Source organism: Mycetomoellerius zeteki, unplaced genomic scaffold, assembly GCF_001594055.1.
Source record: "Mycetomoellerius zeteki isolate Tzet28-1 unplaced genomic scaffold, Tzet1.0 scaffold122, whole genome shotgun sequence".
In the NCBI taxonomy this organism is placed as follows: Eukaryota; Metazoa; Arthropoda; class Insecta; order Hymenoptera; family Formicidae; genus Mycetomoellerius; species Mycetomoellerius zeteki.
Window position 1 is genome coordinate 3,059,317 of NW_017256147.1, and position 21,823 is coordinate 3,081,139.

The 21,823-nt window shown below is 32.9% G+C and overlaps 1 protein-coding gene across 2 annotated transcripts in view; it reads right to left on the minus strand.

The window, feature by feature from the left end:
• Positions 1 to 21,823, minus strand: part of LOC108731274 (uncharacterized) — a 73,556-nt gene that overhangs the window by 22,796 nt on the left and 28,937 nt on the right. The window contains exons 1-2 of one of the 2 annotated variants that reach the window (XM_018461526.1): positions 4,803 to 5,502; positions 2,550 to 2,842 (exon numbers count right to left, since the gene is read on the minus strand). In XM_018461526.1, coding sequence (XP_018317028.1) covers positions 2,550 to 2,842; positions 4,803 to 4,884 — 375 coding nt within the window. In that variant the 5' untranslated portion in view covers positions 4,885 to 5,502. Of the gene's footprint in view, positions 1 to 2,549; positions 2,843 to 4,802; positions 5,503 to 21,823 lie in introns of those variants that run through there. The other variant, XM_018461527.1, reaches the window with a different exon arrangement.

Consider the following 21,823-nt stretch of genomic DNA (forward strand, 5'->3'; position numbering starts at 1 on the left):
ATAATTAAAATAATAAATTAAATATATTTTTTTCTTTTTTCGTGATTTCCTGCGAAACAAAGCAAAAAGGAGCATATGTCTATAGGACTTTTTTTCTTAGTTTTTTACTCCTCTACACGCTCCCGAAGTTTTGCCATTTAATTTGGAAACACCCTGTATATCGCAGATATATAGACGTGTATAAGGTGTCCTAGAATCTGTTACTTTCGTTTTAATAACGAATTTATTAATGAATCTTAAGTGATTTTCTCCTTCGAGAGCTTCAAAAGAAATAGTCTGCAAATTTGTATATTTAACATATTTTGATGTAATTAGGTTCTAATAAATTAAAGTTTTTTTAGAATTAAGATTCATTTAATTTAAAATTTAATTAATTTAAGACATAAATTAAAGACATAAGTTTAAAGACATCCATCAATGCTTCTGATCAATTTTGATCAACTTTAATTACATTTGAAATTAATATACTTGGTTGTTTGTTATAATTAATTTGTTCATAATCGCATATATTATGTTATCCTAAAAGTTCTTTTCATCTTTTTACTTCATGAATGACACAATGTTGTACATAATGTCTCGTAAATACCTCAATAAGTTATGAGGAAAAGTTCCACCTTTCCTTCATATTATCATTTTTTAATAGTTTCTTTGATTCATCAATGGAAAAATATTAATTGAGGCATTTTTTAATGTTATTTAAAAAGCTGAATTTTTTTAGAGAAAGAAACACCACACAGGTAGTAGTCGGAAGGCCTGGAGAATGAAGAGGATGTGAGGTAAAACATCCTAATCAAATACCACCAATTTGTTTCGAACGACCAAAGACATGCGCTGGTTGGTCGTTTGAAACAAGTTGTTGGCGGTTGATTGAGATGTTCTGCTCCATCATCTTTGCTTTTTGGACCTTGCCTCTTCTGCCTACTACCTGTCTCTAAAAAATTCTTTTCGTGATAAAGAAACTCTTTAAATTCAGAGAGCTCTTTAAATGATGTAAAAAATTACTTCAATCAGCATCTTGCCAATAAATCAAAGAAACTTTTAAAAAATGGCTTCTAGAGAGCTGGAAAAAATAGTAGGATGGTTTGTATACTTCAGTAAATTGTGTCATTCATGAAATAAAAAAATGGAAAGAACTTTTAGAACAACCTAATATAAATTATCACAATTCAGGCTATTCAATACAGTAAATAATTGAAAACGCCATTCCAAGAAATATTGTATATCATTGTCGTCGATATTATTTTTATGAAAAAATAGTAGGTATGTCTCTTATACAAATAAATATAATTAACTGGCGAGTTATAAAAACAATAATGAAATTTTACCTCTATTTACCAAACGCGAAATTTAATTTATCAAAAGCAACATATATGATATTCTTCAAATAGACGCTTTAATTTTTCAACGCATAAAACAAGTGAATGCGTCAGTCATGAAGGTGTATATCAGTTTTAATAAAAATTTTAGCAGGATTAAAAAAACCATCGAAAGCGAGTATAACAGAAAGAAAAAAGATTATTACAGAATGTAGATACATGACTAGAATGTGAGAAGGTGCATTCAGTAGAAGCACAAAATAAATGAACGTTGCGGGAAAGCAAAGATTTAGAACCACCACTGTCTACATTATGCGTTGTGGCGTTATGCTCGGTTCTTTTTCGTTTCATTGTTCCTAGTTATATACGGGGCGACACGAAACGAGCAAGGTGTCGCACTCGCCCTCGTAGAATAATTAGTGACCTGTTCGTTTAGCGGAGGTGCACTAACCCTGGTAAGCTTCAAAACTGAATAAAGAAGTTTTCTACAGAGAGAGATTTTGACCTGTACGGTTTTGATGACTTTTATTGTACGTACAAGTAGAATTAACCTTTATGTTTATTTATAAAAAAAAATTTACGCGACAATAAAAGATACATTTCTTTTTATAATTTTTGCAAAATTAAACCAACTAAAAAAAATTATCAATTTTAATTAATTTTTAATAGTAATAACAGCATTTTATGTCTCAATTTCATGGCACATTAATTTCTATATTGCATATAATTATCTCGTTAAAAGGAAGGAAGATATTACATATCTATCGTAATTTGATGTTTTATATTATAATGCTACATCTTTATCAAAAGAGAGAAAAATGCTGACAAGGTCAATAAATTGTATCTGTTTTTATATCTACCTTGATTGGAGTTTTTAGTTGTTTTATTTATATCAATAGTGGTCGTTGTCTCATATCTTCATATTGATTATATCATCGAGTATATTTGAACGTCATACTTTTTAAATGTTAAAATATAATATAAGATTTGTGTGTAATAAAAATATAATTTCATAATATATTTTTGCATGAATGCATCCTGTTTTAATTATTGCTTACTAAAACTGAAAAATGGGAAAAGAAAGAGAAGAGAAAGATATAAATTAAATAATAAAAAGGCCTGACACTTTGTAATTACAGTTTTCCGGAAAAACGGCGGAAATTACGGCGAGGAAGTGATTGATAAGAATAATGATGCTATAATTTCACCGTTCACGTGCATTATCGCACTTACCGGAAACTTGCTACTATGAGTCTGCAAACTGGCCGCCTGTTGAGCCTGACCCGAACTCTGCTCCTCCCCGTACAAGGGTGGCATCCTGTATTCCGGTGCAAAGGGCTGCCCGGCTGCGCTTCGAATCTGCCCGTCCTCTGCGACGTTGGTCCTTTCCGGACCGGAAGTCGTTCGCAATGACGGCCGCTCGGCTACCGACTGCTCCCGGTGTTCGTCCTGCTGGACGTCTTGATTCTTCTGATTATTCGACACCGGTTTCGGTGGTGGCACTGGTTTGTAAGGCCCCTCTTCATCTGCAGACAGAAATACATAATCGCTCTTTTAACATTTTAACTGTGATATAAGTTAATTTATTAATTTAAAATTTTTTAAATGTATCGGAAAAGAAATGCAAATGCTGCAGCGACTTGCATAATTATACATTGCAATAGTAAAAATTTACTTCTTAATGAGATTTTTCATACAGCATAATAATTAACATTACTAAAAGAAAAAGAAGTTACAATGAGCAATAAAAAAATGTCAAATAAAAAATCATTTTAATTTAAAAATGTAATGATAATGGGGGGCTTTTCCGACTCTTTTTTAGCCAAACCAAAATAAATAAATCACAAAGTATAATAATCATAAACATAATCATAAAAAAACATCTTTCTAACATATATTGTGAATTTTTCATGTCATACTTTGACGCAAAATTAAAAAATCGGCGAAGAAAGTACGTGCAGAGTGTACATATTAAAAATATGAAATAAGTAGTAATATATTCATCGTCACGGCGCATCCTGGAGTATCCTTGAGCTTGTGAATGTGTTAAACTTATTCAAATGAAAAACGCCTAGAGAGAGAAAATTGCTATATGTATTATACATAAGTCTACTGAAAACTATATTAAAGGTATTTTGTACTCGTAGATAAGGATTTATTTGTGAATAAAGAATAAGTTGCTTGCATTTAAAGACTATGAATATTTCGTAAGCAATATTTACGTAAGTCTATCGTTCGTTCAGTAATATTTACGTAAGTCTATCGTTCATTCGATAATAAAAGATACTAGTTAAAGTAGTTTATTGCGCGTTAATTGCCTACATTTGTTAATATATTTTTTCTTTGTTCTCCCAATTTATTCCTCGTTTTCAACATTTCACACACTAAAGTCTCATAATATTTTCAACGCAGTTACAACAGAACGATCATAATGATATTATACTTACACATGTATGTGTACTGCATTATTAATGTCATATTATATCCCTGCTATGTCCTAACTACGTCCGCATTAATTCTACAGGAGGTGTGATATATTTCGGTACAACTAGATCGCAACTAAGGTTTCCTTTGGAGATAAGGACGTGTAAGTTACATTATGATTTACATGGAAAGAACGATTTTGTTGAAGAGTATCTAAAAATATAGGAAAATATACCCAATAAAATAAGTTTTTATGTAAAAATAATGTACGCATAAATATAATATATAAACATATAAAAATATATAATTACAAAATGTGTATCCATGTATGTTTTTTAATTTTGTTTGGTAAAAGCAAAATGATAATATTTGGTAAAAGCAAAAAGATATTAAAAAAATTAAACGAATATTTTTTGGATTGTTTCTTTTACAAAAAGTCTGACGAAATGAGAAAAAAACTTTCTATATGTATATACATATACGACTAAAATATATTAAACATACATATATATTGTATAGGCAACTTTTCATTTTTCAAACTTGACTTTTTATGGAAAAAAAAACAACACAAAAATAATTTTTTAAATCATTTTTATGTGTTTTTTTTCTTATTGTTATTATTTTTTATTATTTTTTATACCAGTCATTTTACAAAAGAAAGAAACATATATGAACATATTTTGTACATATTTTTTACATATAATTATATGTATATTTTCATATATAACATATATAACACATTATATATATTTATATATATTCTTAAATAAATAACTTTTTACCAAATACAGATCTAAAAATAATTTTATTGAACTATAATATTAAGATATATTAAGAATATTATGTAGAAAATTCAAGCATGATGATCAATGCTGCAAAAAATTTCGATATTCTAGTAACTAGCATCCCTTACATAATTATTTTGATTATCCAATAAAACTATTTTTAGATCTATATCTAGCTAAATTTTTAGATACTAAAGCAAAATCTTTTCCATGTATATTCTTAGAGAACATGAACTATCTAGTAATATATATGAGATCAACACGTGTCTATGTGTACCTTGGCTTTGATTTTGCCGCCTGAGACGATTCTCCTGCTTAACTTTACGGACGGTAGTGGCCATCGCGTGTTGGCTGACCATCTCTGACGAATACTTTCACAAATGTACTTCGAGTCCCCTGTTTTCACCCTCGATGGTCACCCTAGCGAACGAATTATCGACAATGACAGACCCCGGGTCTGCTCAACTCAATGCGTGTGGCTTCAGATAATGGGTATTCTTAGATGAAATCCTCCAACCCATAGTCGGAACCGATTACTATAATCTACGATTTAAGATTTAAACTGACATATCATAAAAAAAAATGTACCATCCTGATCACGAGAAAAGATGATGACTTAAGTTTAGGGACCACCCAAGACGCAATTTCTTGTACAAATTGAAAGTTTTTTCGTCGCACGTCAGCAAATTCTTTGTTTTACACGAGAAGGAGTCCCGGCGATGACAGACTGCCAGCTGTCGCGACGAACATGCCGAGCACTTTACAAGATTACAAAGTTCATTAGTTCTCCTCCATTAAGATGTTGCAGCAGTTTATCTCAAATTAGTTTCGCTAATTTCTTCGCACGGTGACCGCTTTACTCGTTAAAGTACACTAATTTATATTTATGGCCTCGCCTTTTTTATAATTGAAACAATGATTTCACCTTAATTAAGGAAACGCAGGATGATAACATAACGAATTGAAATGTATGCTAGTTTGTTAACGCAACTTTAGGAGGAATTGGGTTAATTAGTATTCTTCTACATGACGGACTTCCTTTTCACAGACAACCTTTTGTCTCACCCACGAAAATCACATGAATCTTTTTTTTTCTCAAAGGCCGTCATCATCTTGTCACTTTCACGCGAAAATGCTTATTGTTAGACGCAGCGAAAACTCCTCTATTTTTCATGCAGTTGAGCACGAAAAGAGAACGCATTTGAAGTCGGCTATGAAATAACTTTCCTCGTTCGGTGAGTTTTACGTATTCCACGAAAAAGTTCGCGCTGACGAACCGAAATTTTCAGCGTATTTGCTTCGAAAAGAAAATTACAGAACGATGTCGATCGTTTTCCCTGAATTTCCAGATAAAACTCCAAATAATTTATTACAAATACGACACTTTGAAATTCGTGCACCGTTTCCGAAATGGAAGTTAATGTATAATGTCTCTCGCCAATTTATCGTTTCCCTTATTTTTCACGGAGAGAAAGCTTTTTCTTTGCCATAGCTTAATGGCGACTTTCCTTGTGCGTCCTTTTTCTTCCACCCTTTTTCTCTCTCGACGGTTCTTGTAATATCCCCGATCCAATTTATTCAACCGCTGCCTTGATTACTCGACGATGTTATTTGCTGCTCCCCGAGACTTCCGGCGCTTTACAATAAAACGTGCTTTGTTTGCCACGATAATGCAACTTCAAAGAATGCCTAGATTTTTTATCTTCATTAATTTAGTTGCAAATTTTCTTTCTGATTAAACTATCATTCAAATTCTCTCTATCACTTGGTCGAAATTTCTTCGATCGGTATACACAACTTTCGCGCGTATAACTACACCAGAAATCAATCGGTGAATTCAATCATTCACTTATTCTTCCGAATCAAATCCGTGAACGTCTAATTTTCTTTCTTATTCATCGATCTCAATAAAATTCCGTCAGTCAACACACGGCACATTAAATTAAACGTTCTACAAATCTACTTGTAATTCAGTCCTTCATCAGTTCAAATTATTATTCCTGAATCTTCGGATTACTTTATCCCGATTTTTCTTCTCTTAATCTTCCTTTCACGCTGGATATTCAACTGAATATTAACATCCCTAAATGTGCAGCTTTCACTTCCGAGTATCCAATCAGGTTTTCTTCGAGAAACGTCGCACTTTCGATGATTCTCCTCGAGAGGACGAGATATCGACACGACGCGACTTTTCCTCGGCAGCTGCTCGCGCATCGCTAGAGTAGAGACGAGCGTGTGTAGCCACCTTGGAGCAGCCCGCGCCGGTGGAGCTCAAACTTTCCATTGAGTGAACGTCGTGGTTCCGCCGTTCTGACTTCACTTCCGGTATCGTCCCACCACGAGGAGTCATTATAGACACTCCGCCGGTGGGAGCGAGCGAGACGGAGAGGGATGAACGAACGACAACGGGGAGTGATTGCCGGAGCAAGCGGAATGAGATGGTCAGACGTCGAGAAGGAGAGAGAGGGAATGACGTGTAGTGAAAAGGGAGAGAGGCTAGGAGAGGTCGCAGGAGGGACCAGGAGGGACCAGACCGACGCATCGGGATAATTTATTCTGTGCTCATACGCGGCCGAGCTCCGCGACGCGCATCCGACGAATATCAAGCTACCTCGTCGCTACCGAGATCTCTCGATCACCGATCGTTAGATCCGCAGCCTGGAGAAACGCACGAACTCACGTCCACGACGAATTTTTGTTCCTGTCTGGAGTTCGCTTGATCCACAGATAATCGTGTTTTTCAAGTGAACCAATAATCTTTTTCTGTTTTATGTGAATATGTAAAAAAGAGAAAAATATAATTTCTATTTTCTGAGAGCTTGAGATTGATACAGCTACGACTTGGTGATGGAATTGGAGTGCATGTGTGATTTTAACTCGAAACGTTATCCTTTCTAAATATATTCTCTATATTAAATCGGGATGGGATCTAAAGTTTCTTAGCTACATATTTCGCTATGATTTAGGGATTAATAGGAGTTTGTGAGAAATTCTCTTATAATTCCTTTCGCGAGCTTAATAACTTAACAAAGTTATGAAGCATAACGTAAGAACTAGACAAAGTTTGATCATTCTCAGACATACTTAATTCAATGACAACTTACTTAATTTTTTGATAAAAAAACAGTTGTTAGTTTTTCTCTCGACAAATCTTAAAAATATTTTTGAGGATCAAAATTTTTCTAATTTAAAACAATTTAAAACTTTTTATTTTGCATGTTGTAAAATAAAGTTCCCATTTAACGTATCGCTTCTGTTCTTACGACCTTGCATTAACAAAACTTGCATCAATTACGACAATTTGAATGGGGAACAACTTCGCATTCAAGACAGCAGTGTGGGGCGAATTAAAGCCCCTCGATTCGAAGGAAGAAAAGAAGGAAAAGTCTGAACATCGAGCACTTGCTTTATGGTTCGGCGAGATTTCCACCGCTGGTAATAACACGGTGCGGTGCACGTCGGGAAGGAGAAAAAAGACGCGTTCGAAACACAGATTAGTGGTTGCCGATTGCGTAGAATCATTATCGGAATGTGGGGCACAGCGAAGATAACAGCAAATCGTGCGGTCTTTCGCGGTGTTCAAGGAAAGCCAGCGAGGATGAAGAGGATCACAAAGCTTGATTCTACTCGTTTAATTCCTATCTTGATCAAGCTGTGCAATATCCAAACGCTGTTGATTATCGTCTTTATGTGAGATAATTTAACACATTCCCATTGCACGCTCGATATATTTCTATATCGTATTTATATAATACAGAATTAGATCTCACAATCGTAATTCACGGCTTTTAATTGGAAATAATAGATTTTAATTAATAATTTCACGAAACACGCACTATTCGGTATTTGCCCGATATTCATAATCCTATGATAGTCGATTCTTATATAGTTAAGATTTTCTAAGAACAGTCTTAAGATTCATAAGCCACTCACTCATAGCATCTGAAGATATTACTTAATTTCTGGTCTGTATCTATTTGACCCAAAATGTAATTTATTTTTTGTAATTTATTTTATTAGAAAAATTTTTTTCTCTGGTACTTGATGATCATTCGTTAATTCAAGATTGTGAAAATTTGTTAGTGAAAATTTTTTATTTTCTATTTCTTAGAGTTTTTTTAATCATATTGGTCAGTGAACAGACCAATAAGATTAAACATGTACTTAAAATAAAAATAATCAATATCTCCATCACTCTTACTGAGAAAAATGTTCGGTATCATTTTTTTTATGTGATTTATAAAATCTTTTTTATTTTTAATTTAAAAATTGTGTTGGTCTAATCAAAATTTGATTAGAATAACCATTTTTTTAAATGTAATTTACAAAATTTTTTTATTTTTAATTAAAAAATTATGTTTTAATAAAAATTTGGTTTAATTAGTCTAATCGAATTTTATACATATCAACAAAATAATAGTTTATATCAAGTATTTCTCTCAGTACTTGTAAATGAGTGTTGTTTATCAGTCAATATTCGTAAAGAATTGTTCGCTCCAATCTTGCTTCCGACCTTGTTTTTGCAATTTGATTATTGGCGTGACAATGCTGATGATCAATATACGGTATATACAGTGGCATAATTTAATTTTCTGGCTGACATCTCGAGGGAACGTAACAGTTATTTGCGTCTTCGCTCGCAAAACGAAAGGTAAAAGTCTTTTCGCGGCTGAAAAATTTCGCATACATCCACCTACTAGCTCTATCCTATCCGTCACGTTTTAACCACCGTGATGGATCATCGCCTCGACACGACAGCATGGATTACCATCTTCCTTCTCGGTACTCCTGAGATCAATCAGCGGATAAGATTATTATTAGTAGAACGCGGATTTCAGTTACGCCCACCTGTCAATTCTGCTGCTTCGATTTAAAGCACTCTGAAAATTTCCTTTCACATAAATTTTCTTGCTCACCGTGCTCGATCCAGGATCTATATAATTACGTTGGTTTTTACACGCGCGAACCATGCCGATCTGCCGGCGGCCGTTACCTCCAAATACGGAATTTAGCATAGAACTGTAAAGTCGGATGATAACCGCTATACGGGAATCGATTTGTGTGATTCGATCGAAAGTTGTATCGAGCAGAAAGCCGATGTCACGCGTAAACTCTTTACAGTCGCGCGTTTCCTATTTTCTCGACTCTTCCTTTTCCTCGGCGAACTCGTTCCTCGACGAGCGACGATTCAGTGCGGCGAATACAGCCGAGTCGATATCCACTTCGCAGCCGATGCTTGTCGATTCGCGATTTTTAACAAACTACATATACCTGCCGTGCTTACCCCTTTCGCGGTCGACTTGATGGCCGCTCGCAGCCACTATCGATTTCTGCTATCGAGCCTGATTATGCTCGCGCGAAGGCGCGTGAAACGTGTTTCGACATTATACATGCAAGCAGAAGATATTCCTAAGGTAAGCTCGAACGCAGTAACTCGGTCTGACACTAATCCTCAACTACAGCTATGAAAGCTACACCCAAGTTCTAAAGTGTCCTGTTTAAAATACAGAATGAACCTCCACCTTAGCGACTGAGAGGAAGGTTTAAAGTTTTTTTACCTACAATTTAGAATCTCATAGTATCAATCGTACAGACTACACAATCGTAAAAAAATTTTGCTTTGGATTCAAGTGATCCGTTTTAATCAAAGATTGAATATGTGTAATATAACGTAAAATATACTAAAACTAATCTTGTTTTTGTTCCAATCCTAATCACTTATACTACTAATAAAATAATATTCATGACAAAAGTTTTTCAGCATCAATACGCTTATACGATGTTACATTTCCTTGAATATAAATTACAAGAATATTATAACAGACAAGAATGCTTCATTTTCCACGATAATAGCAGCATGTTATTATGCAGATCTTATATAACTTTCCTAGTACTGTTATTTCTTCATTTCACTCACAAAGTTTCGCTGTTTGTGCTTCATCATGGAAGAAGTTATAGCTAATAATCGTTATAACGTGTTCACGTTGTAATCTCTCTTAAAATGCAAATAGTATCATCAAATTGTTAATCAGAATACTGTTAGTTTACAGTTAATTAGAATTAAATTCGTTTGCAGATTTTTTACCAATTTGGGGTCCATGTCTTTGTTAATAAAAATGTTGGGAAATAAATATTTTTTTTATAAGTTAAAGACAAAGAGCATTTTAATAAGAATCAGAAAACGGCGAAACAATAATGTAAAAATTCAAAGATTATTAAAAAAAAAGATGGCTTGAACTCTACATTTAAAAAATGATTCAAAATTATCCGTAAATAAAAGGCGAGATAATACAGGAAATCCTGCTGTACATCATTTAAAACAGTAAGTTTCGCACTTCTCACTTTCCGATTTATTAACGCGTCATTAAAACGCAGGTAATAGTTTTAATTCGGATCTTATTGTTAGTGCAAAATCGATTCTCCCGACATTCCTAGCATCCTTTGCATCGATACTGCCGTTAGTTTCGCACCGTATCGCTTCTCTCTTCGGGGCATCGCTGGAATTAAACCCTACGCGAGATTCTGATTCCGCTTTTCTGATTCCGACGGGATATCACAGCATAGCATTCGCGTTCCATTTAACCGGTTCGCTATCGGCGGACGATGCGACGTCATCAAAAGATCCGCCGTGACGTCCCATTATGCCGTTCGCTCACCGTCGCTTCTCTATGCACTCCTCTCGTTTTTTATCACCCTCTCGTTACCACGGCACGCACGACGAATACATGGGAAATATACGTCGAGGGTTTAGGACGGCGAAGGCTTTAGGATGGCGAATTCGTTTGACGCCATTATACGCTGTCGCGTTTGATATTGACTTTATACGTCGAAGTTATCGGCAAACCTCGATTCCCAACGCCAGCCTGCGTTCCATCGCGACGCTCGCCGTTCGAAAAAGCGACACGGATGCATATACAATGCTGAAAACTGAAGGTTAAAACGTAGAGGAATATTGACAGCACTTGTAAGAATAAAGGAAAACATTTAAAATAATCATCCATTTTATACACATACAGGTATTATGAACGAAAACTGAATAAACGTACACTGAGAAAAATGTACTAAATTTTAATAAATATTTATTTTAATGAATGAAAAGTGTCAACCAAATATTTATTCACAATAAATATTAGTACAAAAATGATTGTTAAATCAAATTAATGATTTTTGTATCAAATAAATATAATATATCTTAATATTTAGTAAATATTCAGTTACTATTCAAATAAATGATTTGTTAAAATTTAGTATATTTTTTAGTATATCGAAAAATTCCGATTAAATGCTTCAGAAGAAAATTTTAGATTGTTTATATATCAAAGATGTATTAGATATATAGCCTGTCTGTAAAAAGTAATTGGAATTGGAAATTTTTATACTTTCCGTAAAAATGATATGAAATCAATATTTATATCTATAACAATACAATTTCATAATTTAAATAAAAATTTTCTTATTTCATCTTAATTATTTTTTTAAAAAAACATATCTACTTCTTATTGAAATAATTTTTGATCCAGGTTCTAAATAACTGCCAAACTTTTTATATTACTTTCAGATATCAGATATAATATTAAAAAATCTGTAATTTTTTATAATTTTTTAATTTTGTTAAAAAATACGTAATATATACATCCCGATAAAAAGTGGTTTGTATTTTTAAGTCAGTGCTCAGTAATGAACTTTACTTTCTACTCGAAATTCCCTTCTTGTTCATTGAACGTCTTTAGAAAGTTAAAGTAAGCTATTATTTTATTAAAAAAGGAGGAACAGTAGTCTCATTACCATACTTATAATAAGTTATAACAAGCAAGTTGCTTATACTTCTAGAGTAGAGCAATCTCCATCCATAAATTTAGCACAGTCTTCAGATATACTTCTTGTCCTCTACAATGAAGCATCAAGGTATTTGTTTTATCTTAACGTTATTTAGGTATATTTGCCAAAACATTTTTCCTTATTTTCTTAGCTGTATATGCACAATTTCGAAATGAATCAGTCTAAAATAACATCTTGCAATTGATTAACTAATTTCTGTAATTTAAGAACAAACAAGTTTATCAAGAATCAAACAAATTTATCGTACGAAAAGATCTTCATTGAGCCAGTGGTCGAAAGAACAATATTAATTTGTTCGGAAACTTGAAGTGGTCACAGGATTAAAGAAATGGAGATCGTATAAGATACGCGGTGCAGCACCTGGAATTTCTTTAATCTCATTAATGTCGTGTAGAATGATTCACACAATTAACGAGGATTGTGAAGAGACGAAGCTTAATGTTAATTATTTAAAGATTGATCGTCGAATTCTTACAACGCTGCAATGTAATTCTTAAAAAGATACCTATGGTATGCGGCGTAAACGGCCAGCGTACCATCAGTTATTTTCTACGCCTCGTGCACATTGCACACATCAACGGTCGAACGGACAGTCTCCGTTTACGAATCTTGTGTCGCAAATTCACGTAGGCGATCATATTCACCAGCCGTTCGAATGTCCGCTGGTCGAATAATCCGACGTCGAGAAAAGAAAGTGTTGTCGTTATACGACGCGAAAATACGCACTACGCCTCATGGAGATAGATTTTACGTGTTTCGTATCTCGCGGTTCTCGCTGTCGCTTCGTCCGTTGCGTTGGAGAATCGATAGGATGCTTTATTGTAGTTAGGCTTTACTCTCGTCGTTACTGTCGCGTGGGCGTCTGCAACGCCCGACAAATTTCCCGAGTGGGCAGAGGAGTTGCGTTCGGCGAGACCTGATGGCTCTCATTTCATTCGCAACAATGCGCATAATTTGAAGATCAAAATTTATTTTTAAAAACTGTAATTTTCCGAAGCTGAAAATGGATTTATTGGACCCATTTAGTTATAAATTTCTTTGTCAAGAATGTCAAACAAATTAATTTTACTTATATTACATCTGCAAATTTGAATTATTCTTATTAAAATATACTTAGTATTTATTCATTTTTATGTCATTTTGGTTCCTTGAAATTAATTAATACCTTTTATAATTAACATAAATTAAATAAAATCAAAGCGGCTTATGTTGCAAATAATAAAACAGGAAAGTAAACTAAGCAAATAAGCGAAAGTCGATATATTAATTTAAATATAACGGTGTACATTTAATGCAGAACGTTTCAACCTGACTAGTCAACATTATTAGCTGTCAGTTACTGTATCGTTTATTAATTTAAAAACGATCTTTAGTGTCATTTATGCGTTTCCCTATATAATTTATATTGCGGTTATTAAAAACTTTATGTTTTATTTGAATTGATATTGGCGGCTGATGAGGACCTAGTCAGGTTGACACGTTCTGCACTATTAAATTTTATCAAATATAGCATTATTTATATTAAAACATGTATTTCCGCTCGTTTTATTGGCTTTGATTTAACATAAATCAAATGAGTTTTGAAGACCTAACGTCTAATAATAACTGTGTTACAGATTTTAGTATCAGTTTCTTTAAAGAGTATTAGGTCTAAAAACGAGTTGTTTAAAAATACTTTGTAGAATGACTATTTTGTTTATACTATCTTGTCTTTATCGAATAAAGTATGTCATATATATATAATAGCTTTAAAAAAATACTTTTTCAGAAGATCTCCCATTTAATAGAATGTGCTAATGCCACTTTCCATCAGTTGTAAACGTGAGAGACTCATGCGTGCATACTAGGATAACGTCCTATTAAATCTACGAATTACATCTCTGCTTTCCTAACGGTAACACAGTCGTAAAAGGAAACACGCAAAACGCGGGAAATATAGCGGTCACATAAGTACGTCGTCGCGATGGGAAACGAGATGGTGATATAGCTTGCAATAATGAGGAATGGTGGGTCCACTTTCAGGGCAGATTTCATTGACCGAGGACACGAGACAGTGGACACACAACGGTGCCCGTGAGAAAATACGTTGTGGAAGAGGAAGGGAGAAGAAGAGCAAGGAGGAGGAGGAGGAAGAAACGGAGGAACCGATGTGAGTGCGTCACGGTGAAGAGTTTACGTGGTAGGTAGGTGGGTCGACCGAGAGGAACTAGACTTCCACCATGGATGCACTTAGACGACTCAACCATGCGTGCTTCCTCGCGCTCGCGAGCGTCACAGGTGAGCTGAGGGGAGCTCGTCGCGAAACGAGTCCTGCGAGCGCGTGTATAGAAAAGGAAGAAGAAACAAACGGGCAGATAGATAGGAGAACAATCCTCCCGCTCGCTAATATCGCCGAGATAGGAAAAACACGCATATGGGGTGGTATGACTCCAAGGTTCATTGCCCACTCCTAGCAGTTTTTAACTCTGCGCACTGACAGCTCTGACATAGTTTTATACCTGCGATGACGCAACAAAAGCGCTTTCCTGGTGGCTTTATTTCTTAAGGGATTCCGCGTATCTTTTTTTACGATTTTGTTAAAATAATTCATTCACTCGCAGTGTATTAACAAAGGAAACATTTATAATTTTTTAAAAGGTATACGGAAAGAACAATTTTGCTAATTATTTAAAAATTTATATAAATACAGATTTGAAAATAATTTTCAGATCTGTGTAGCTATGTAAGCAACTCTACAAAAGTTTTAATATTCTATAGGAACTTGTTTGAACACCATACGTAATTGTTTTCATAGTCCAATAGAATAATTTTCAGATCCGGATAGCGATTATGTAACTTTTTCCCCAGGGCGGAAACGTAAAAAGGGAAAAATTTCTCCATTACTCTCAATGATAAAAATTCAATGATAAAAGTTCATTTTTCTCGTTTCCGCCTTAAGGAAAAAGTTATATGATCGTTATCCTATACCTAGCTAAATTTTTAGATGCTTCAATAAAATCGTTCTTTCTGTGTATTCTATATTCTTTTTAAATATTCCTGATGCAGCAAACTTGACGTTTGATGAAACTTTATTTTGTTTTAATGTGCACTCATACGTCATGCATCAATAATTTGTATAAAATTATTGATGCATGACTATCATTTTTCTTCAGCGAATTTAAGCCGTATATATATAAAATTTTATATGTTATACTATTACTGTTATGACATTTAACGTGTCATTTTAATTAATACGCACGAAATGATATATTTTAATCCTTTGTATATTTATTATAAGCAATTCGCTTATCTATATTTATCATTTTGTCCTAACGGCTCTTTAAATATCAACTGAATTTTTTAAGAATCTTTTATGCTGCGTAACTGTTTTGTTATTATAACGCGTTCCATCTTATTATATATAACTGATATTTGCCTCGGAATAATAAACTGATTCCTCTTTCTATCTTCGTCTCTCCCTATGATATTTATTGCCTCTCTCGAAACGTCGCACGCCCCCCCTTATCGCAGCCACGCAATCGCGCAATATGCGACAAGTGAGTATACACGCACCGAAGCAAAAAGAAAATACGAGATTTATGATTAGTCCGCCAAAGAGGAAGAAGGCCAGGGCTGGCTCGAGGAAATGGATCGCTCCACGCTACGATGCACTCGTGCAATCGTTAATCGAAGCCCCAGTCTTTCGCCGCAGGAACGAAACTGTGTCGATCCTATCAGTAGACACTAAAGGCGGGTGAACCGACCGTAACGATACCAATAACGATTTGCCGAGGTATCGATCGTAACTATTTTATCAATGCGGGAGAAAACACCCTCAAAGGGATAATTAAATTACCGCTAGACCACGCAGATCGCAAAAGATTCTCGCGATGCGTTTACCACTTGAAATTAAATTTAACATATACTTTTGCGATATTTTAATTTATATATATTTAACGCGTGATATTCAAAACATTAACGTCCAAATTTAAATTTTCTTAAGATTCTTCAGATTTTTCAAGAGAAGAAGAATCAATTTAGAAAGAGGAATATAAATAAGAATATTAATTTTATGATTGGTAAATAATTTTATCAGAAAAAGAAACAGCGAGTCTGTGGCATTCCGTAGAGATATAATTAAAATGTGCAGCACATCAACAAGATTGCGTGTGGCGACAGCGAGTATGATACAGACGAGGATGATAGGACGACATGTTAGGTGGACGCGAAAGTTAAAAAGCAGCGTAACAAGACATAGGTTGCTAGAACTACGTGTTTTCCCGCAAGCTGGATCTGGATGTTGTTTTATGTTATATTGCTGTATTACCGAACCGGTTAAATAACTCGTGTATATTAAAATGTCGCTGCGAAGACGATGAACGATGATGACTGATATTCCCTCGCACAGCATCCACACGAAGATCATTTTAAAACCTCGTTCTGGATGGTATTATGTAATTATTCGAATTAATGGATTCCGATCGGAATTATTCAATTATTTTCTAAATTTTTTTTATGTTTCCTAAGGAAAACACGGAATAATTCCGAGCGGAATCTATTCCAAACAATACGTGCCTTGTTTAATTTATAACTAATTAATACAACACGTTTTGTAATGCAACTCTATATTCGTCGATATAGTTTACATATATTACGGAGTTATTATAATATTACAATTTAATTTACAATTATATAAACTGATCTCCTTGTGTCCTGATTATGTCGTTCTCGAAACAAAATGTAATTATTTTGGGCATATATTATCGCAAAAATGCCAGTAGAAATGATGGGCTATGAAAAAAGATTGCGAAATATTCCTATAAAGTTATTTTCATAAACCTTCGCGTTATTTGTATTTTTATAATGAACACACATACACTTTGCTTTTCATGACAGCATGTGTAGTGAAAAAATATTCATCCAATTTTATATATTTCTCATAAATGTACGCAGAAAAGTATATGTATTATTGAAACATCCTTTGAATATTCAATTTTAATGTGAGCGTGCATAAAATAATGTCGCATTTAAAATAGGAATTGAACCAAAGATTTTTAACATAATTTTCATTTTCTAAATAAAAATAAAAACTACTGATGACATACACCTGAACAGTTTTATTTTCTTATCTCTTTATAAAACTGACTATTTAATAAATAAAATATTACAATTTAAAAAAAATATACTTGCAGTACTAATACCGATCAGTTATTTATTACCTGATGAGAATTAGTTAGATACATAAAAAGGCTAATTTTTTAATTCATCAATTTTCCTTAAGAACATTAATATCATTTTCTTCAAAATCAGCAGTCTTTCTAAATGCACAATTCTTTAATATATAATATAAACCCTTAAAACACTACACGATTAGGTCATTCGTGTATTTCTTTTCTTCGAAAAATTAAAAGCATCAAGTAATTAGTTATAATATTTATATATAATTTTTTTTTAATACATAATCTCACAAATACTTCCTAAAGATGTTAAAATATATTGAAGAATTAATTAATAATTTTTGTATATCTGTTAAAGAAATGAAAATTAACCCAAGATCGTATCAAATAAAAGACCGAAAAATCATTGTATGTATTAAAGATTAACATATCTTTTTTTACAAACATATTATATACCTTTAAAAAAATATAATATCGATTTTCAGAGATTCGCACGCAAACACGGACGATCTTTAAGTGCATCTTTAACCTCGTTCTTTAAGTGCAGGAGTATTTAATAAAAAAAAAGGTTTTGAGGCCGACGATAAGTGCGGTCTGCCCTCGCAAAATCATTTTGTCCTGGTTATCTTGATATTCATTCTTTTCTCGTCGGAATGAACCTTTCGAGTCGCGCCTAACGCACGCATCTGCTTTATTTTACTCCTATTCTACTCCTGAAGTCTGAAACGCGGGCGAGCGAGCAACTCGTCCGTCTTCTTGCTCTCTCGACGGTCTCGCTGAGTGCTACAAACGGCCTTTGAATAGCGTCTAGTTTTTGTCGAGCAACTAGTTTTACCGGGGGTTTTCATTCTTCGTTCTATCCGCGAGCGCATCGAGCAACCATGAAAATTAATCTCACCGGTTCTCTCAATGCCGTAAAATTCGAATGAAAGTGAATGTGATGCTCGGAATTCATAAAAACCGCCACAGATCAATGATTATTAGTTATTGATTATCTTTCATATTTGTTACGTATGACATCGCGTTTTACGAAATTATTATTCAAGACAAGAGTAAAACATACTATAATATAATATAAAAAATATAATATAATAATATAATATAATATAATAAATATATATTAAAATAATATATATATAAAAAATATATTATAATATAATTTCTTAAAATTATTATTATCTGTTTGTTGTAAAATACATATATCACAATCATTTTTACCTATTAAAAATTTTAAGAATTTTGATCAATCAAGATATTGCACTTAATATTGTTTAACTAATCAAATTCTTGTTCACAGATTCAAATATATATAACACGCAGAATTATACAAAAGAGAAATAATAGATATATAAGTATGAAAAGAAAGAGAAGCAGTTTCACAAGATAATCATTTCTTATTTCTTTTTTAATGCATAATGGGAATATATAATAATAATATTGTGTAAAACTACACTGCAGCGAAGCATCAATTAGTAGTAATTTTTACGCGTGCGTTACACGAATAAATTTCAATCGACTGTAATAATCCCAAAACGGGATTACCTTGAAACACAAGGCGCATTAATCGACAATGTAAAAAGAACATCGTACAGGGGGAACTATAAAAGTATTCCCAGCATGCAATCTCACCTCAATCACGTCCCTACTTAATATTTTACCTTCGGAAGTTGCGCCATAGCTGGCAGCAACAGTCCACAAGCGGGAAAATTAACTCCAATTATAAAGTAATATCGATCGACCATTAAAGAAGTACGTTAATTAACGATCCCTTTAACCAGTGCTACCGACGACAGCGTGAATTTGCCTCGTTCGATGTATATATCCCGCGATAGGTCATCAGCGACCGCTACACTCCGCGTGTTTCTTTCCGATACAAGTAGCATTTGGAGCACTGTGACATTCCCAGCATACAAATTGTAAAGAAATTAATGATCACGCTAAACCCGAACACGTGAGATTCCGTATTATCTCTGAAACTTTATCTCGTTTGTAACTCAATGTTGACACACTCGTGAAAGTAGAACAAACAGATAATGCGTTACCAGGATTCTGAAGAAACGTGCTCTGCTTTTCGGCATCACATTAGAGTATAATAGCAATTTTGTTGAGACAATTATTTTAATGTTACTTGCATAATATCTATGATGTAACAAAGACAAGTCACATGTATAAGAAATATGCCTAAGAAGACAATATATAAAGAAGCTATTTTTAAGAAATATTTTTTAAATTATTCTTTTAATTATTTTATTTTTAATTATATTTTTTTTAATTATTTCAGATTATTGTCTAAGCAAGAAACTATTAATTCTAATTAATATAAAATGAGCGATGTTCATATTCACGTCATAAGAGAATATGAGAATTTTAATATCTCTCTTGAAATTGGAACGTCATTCTGCGGTCTGGTCATGGAAGGACGGATATTTTATGCTCAATTTACATTACAATCTCCTCCTACTTTAAAGGCACAAAATCATATCATTTTTTTACTTTCAAGATGTTGAAGTGAAATGACATAATATAATACAGAATACTGTCATGAATAATAAAAAATAATACTGCCGAAAGAGAAAGAGAGAGAGAGAATAATAAAAATAAAATAATATTTCATATAAAAATGCGTGTGTGATATTATATTAAAATGCGATATTAAATATGAAATATTCTCAAACAGATATAAAAGTTGCTTAGTTAAAAACCCGATCAGAAAAAATTCATTAACTGTTACACTTTTTAATTTTAATAATAATGGAAAGCCCTATAGAGGAATAAATCCGTCCAAAAATCATATCCAGTCATATAATCCTTAAAATCTCCATGTTTTATCAGATTCAACTATAGTTGGTAATACAATTGGATATAAATAGAGATTGTAGGATGAAAGTTCCATCGATTACTCCTTTGCGCTTATATTCGCGGAGGATGAGCGCATAAGCACGTTTGTCTAGTAAAATGCAAATTTTCGACGTTAATAATTTCGCCAACGAAGAAGTTAATTGAATAGAGAAACTAATGACTTTTGCGAAGCTTAGAATGTCATTTTATCGACCCCGTGGGTACTGTTAGCAATTTCGTTGTTTCGTTTCGAAGTATGCTATATTATCACTCGTATGAAACGTTCCACACGTAACCGAATAAATTATTAACAGATTACGTTTGTCGTTTAAAAAATAATCTTTGCAATTTTTTTTAGTAAGCGCGTAATAAATGTACTCCATTTACGGACAATAAAGATATTTTTCTATAGACACGCATAATTTCTGCATAATTATCTTTTAAAATACGATGTTAAAAGTAGCTGAGAAATTGCTACGTCAATTTGCAAACAAAACTGTTATATTCAAAATTATAATATATAAAAATATCGTAATAGAGAATAATAGTTTACAGTTAATTTTAATTTCGATTTTAACGTTTCAAAAATTTATTGGACTTTAAATCAAGTTTTTCACTTAATTTAAGTAAACTGATTTAAACAGTCGTTTTTTTTTAAATTATTTTTGGAAAAATGTTATATTTAAAAAGCTATTATTATACATATGTATATATACAGTTTTTCTTTCAAATATTAAACCGCGAGAAAGAAAATTCAGTTTGTATCTCAAAACAAACTTTATTTGAGTTCCTCAATAGAATTACGATTGCGAATAACAAACATTAAATTAATTCTTAAAATCTGTTTATCAAACCGTATTAAAACTGGTTTAGTCGAGTTCTTCGGTAGAAGTTCTCTCTATTAAATAATTATTTAATATCAGCCTCAGAATAAGATGCAATATTTATACGTATACGTACGTATCAGTTCGTGGCATCTATTTAATTAAATATGCATTCACACACTTGAGATATACGTATAATAGACTTAAATATAGAACGGAAAAATATTTCCTCGTAATATTGATCTTTCTAATTTGAAATTCAATTAAGTTAAATTGTTACGCACAAATAATTTAATCCTTTGTATTGAAAATTTGCAATTGAGTGAAATTAATTGCTACTTTCGACAAAACAAAATATGTAGTGGTAATAAACCGCATCCACCAACATTAATTTGAAATGTAATGTACTTTCCTAAATATAGTATAAACAGTGAGTGTGCAAATTCGTATAGAGAAAATTTTTAAAGTTTTATTTTTAGAAAATAAATATTAATTAGAAATTTTATATAATGAGTACGTTTTATCCTAATAAACAAAAGAATTTCGCATAATTTTAGAAGCTAAATTTCTTGACTGTACGAATATTTTTTATAGAAAAAATATCTTTTAAAATACTTTATTTTTAAACATTAATTAGTTTA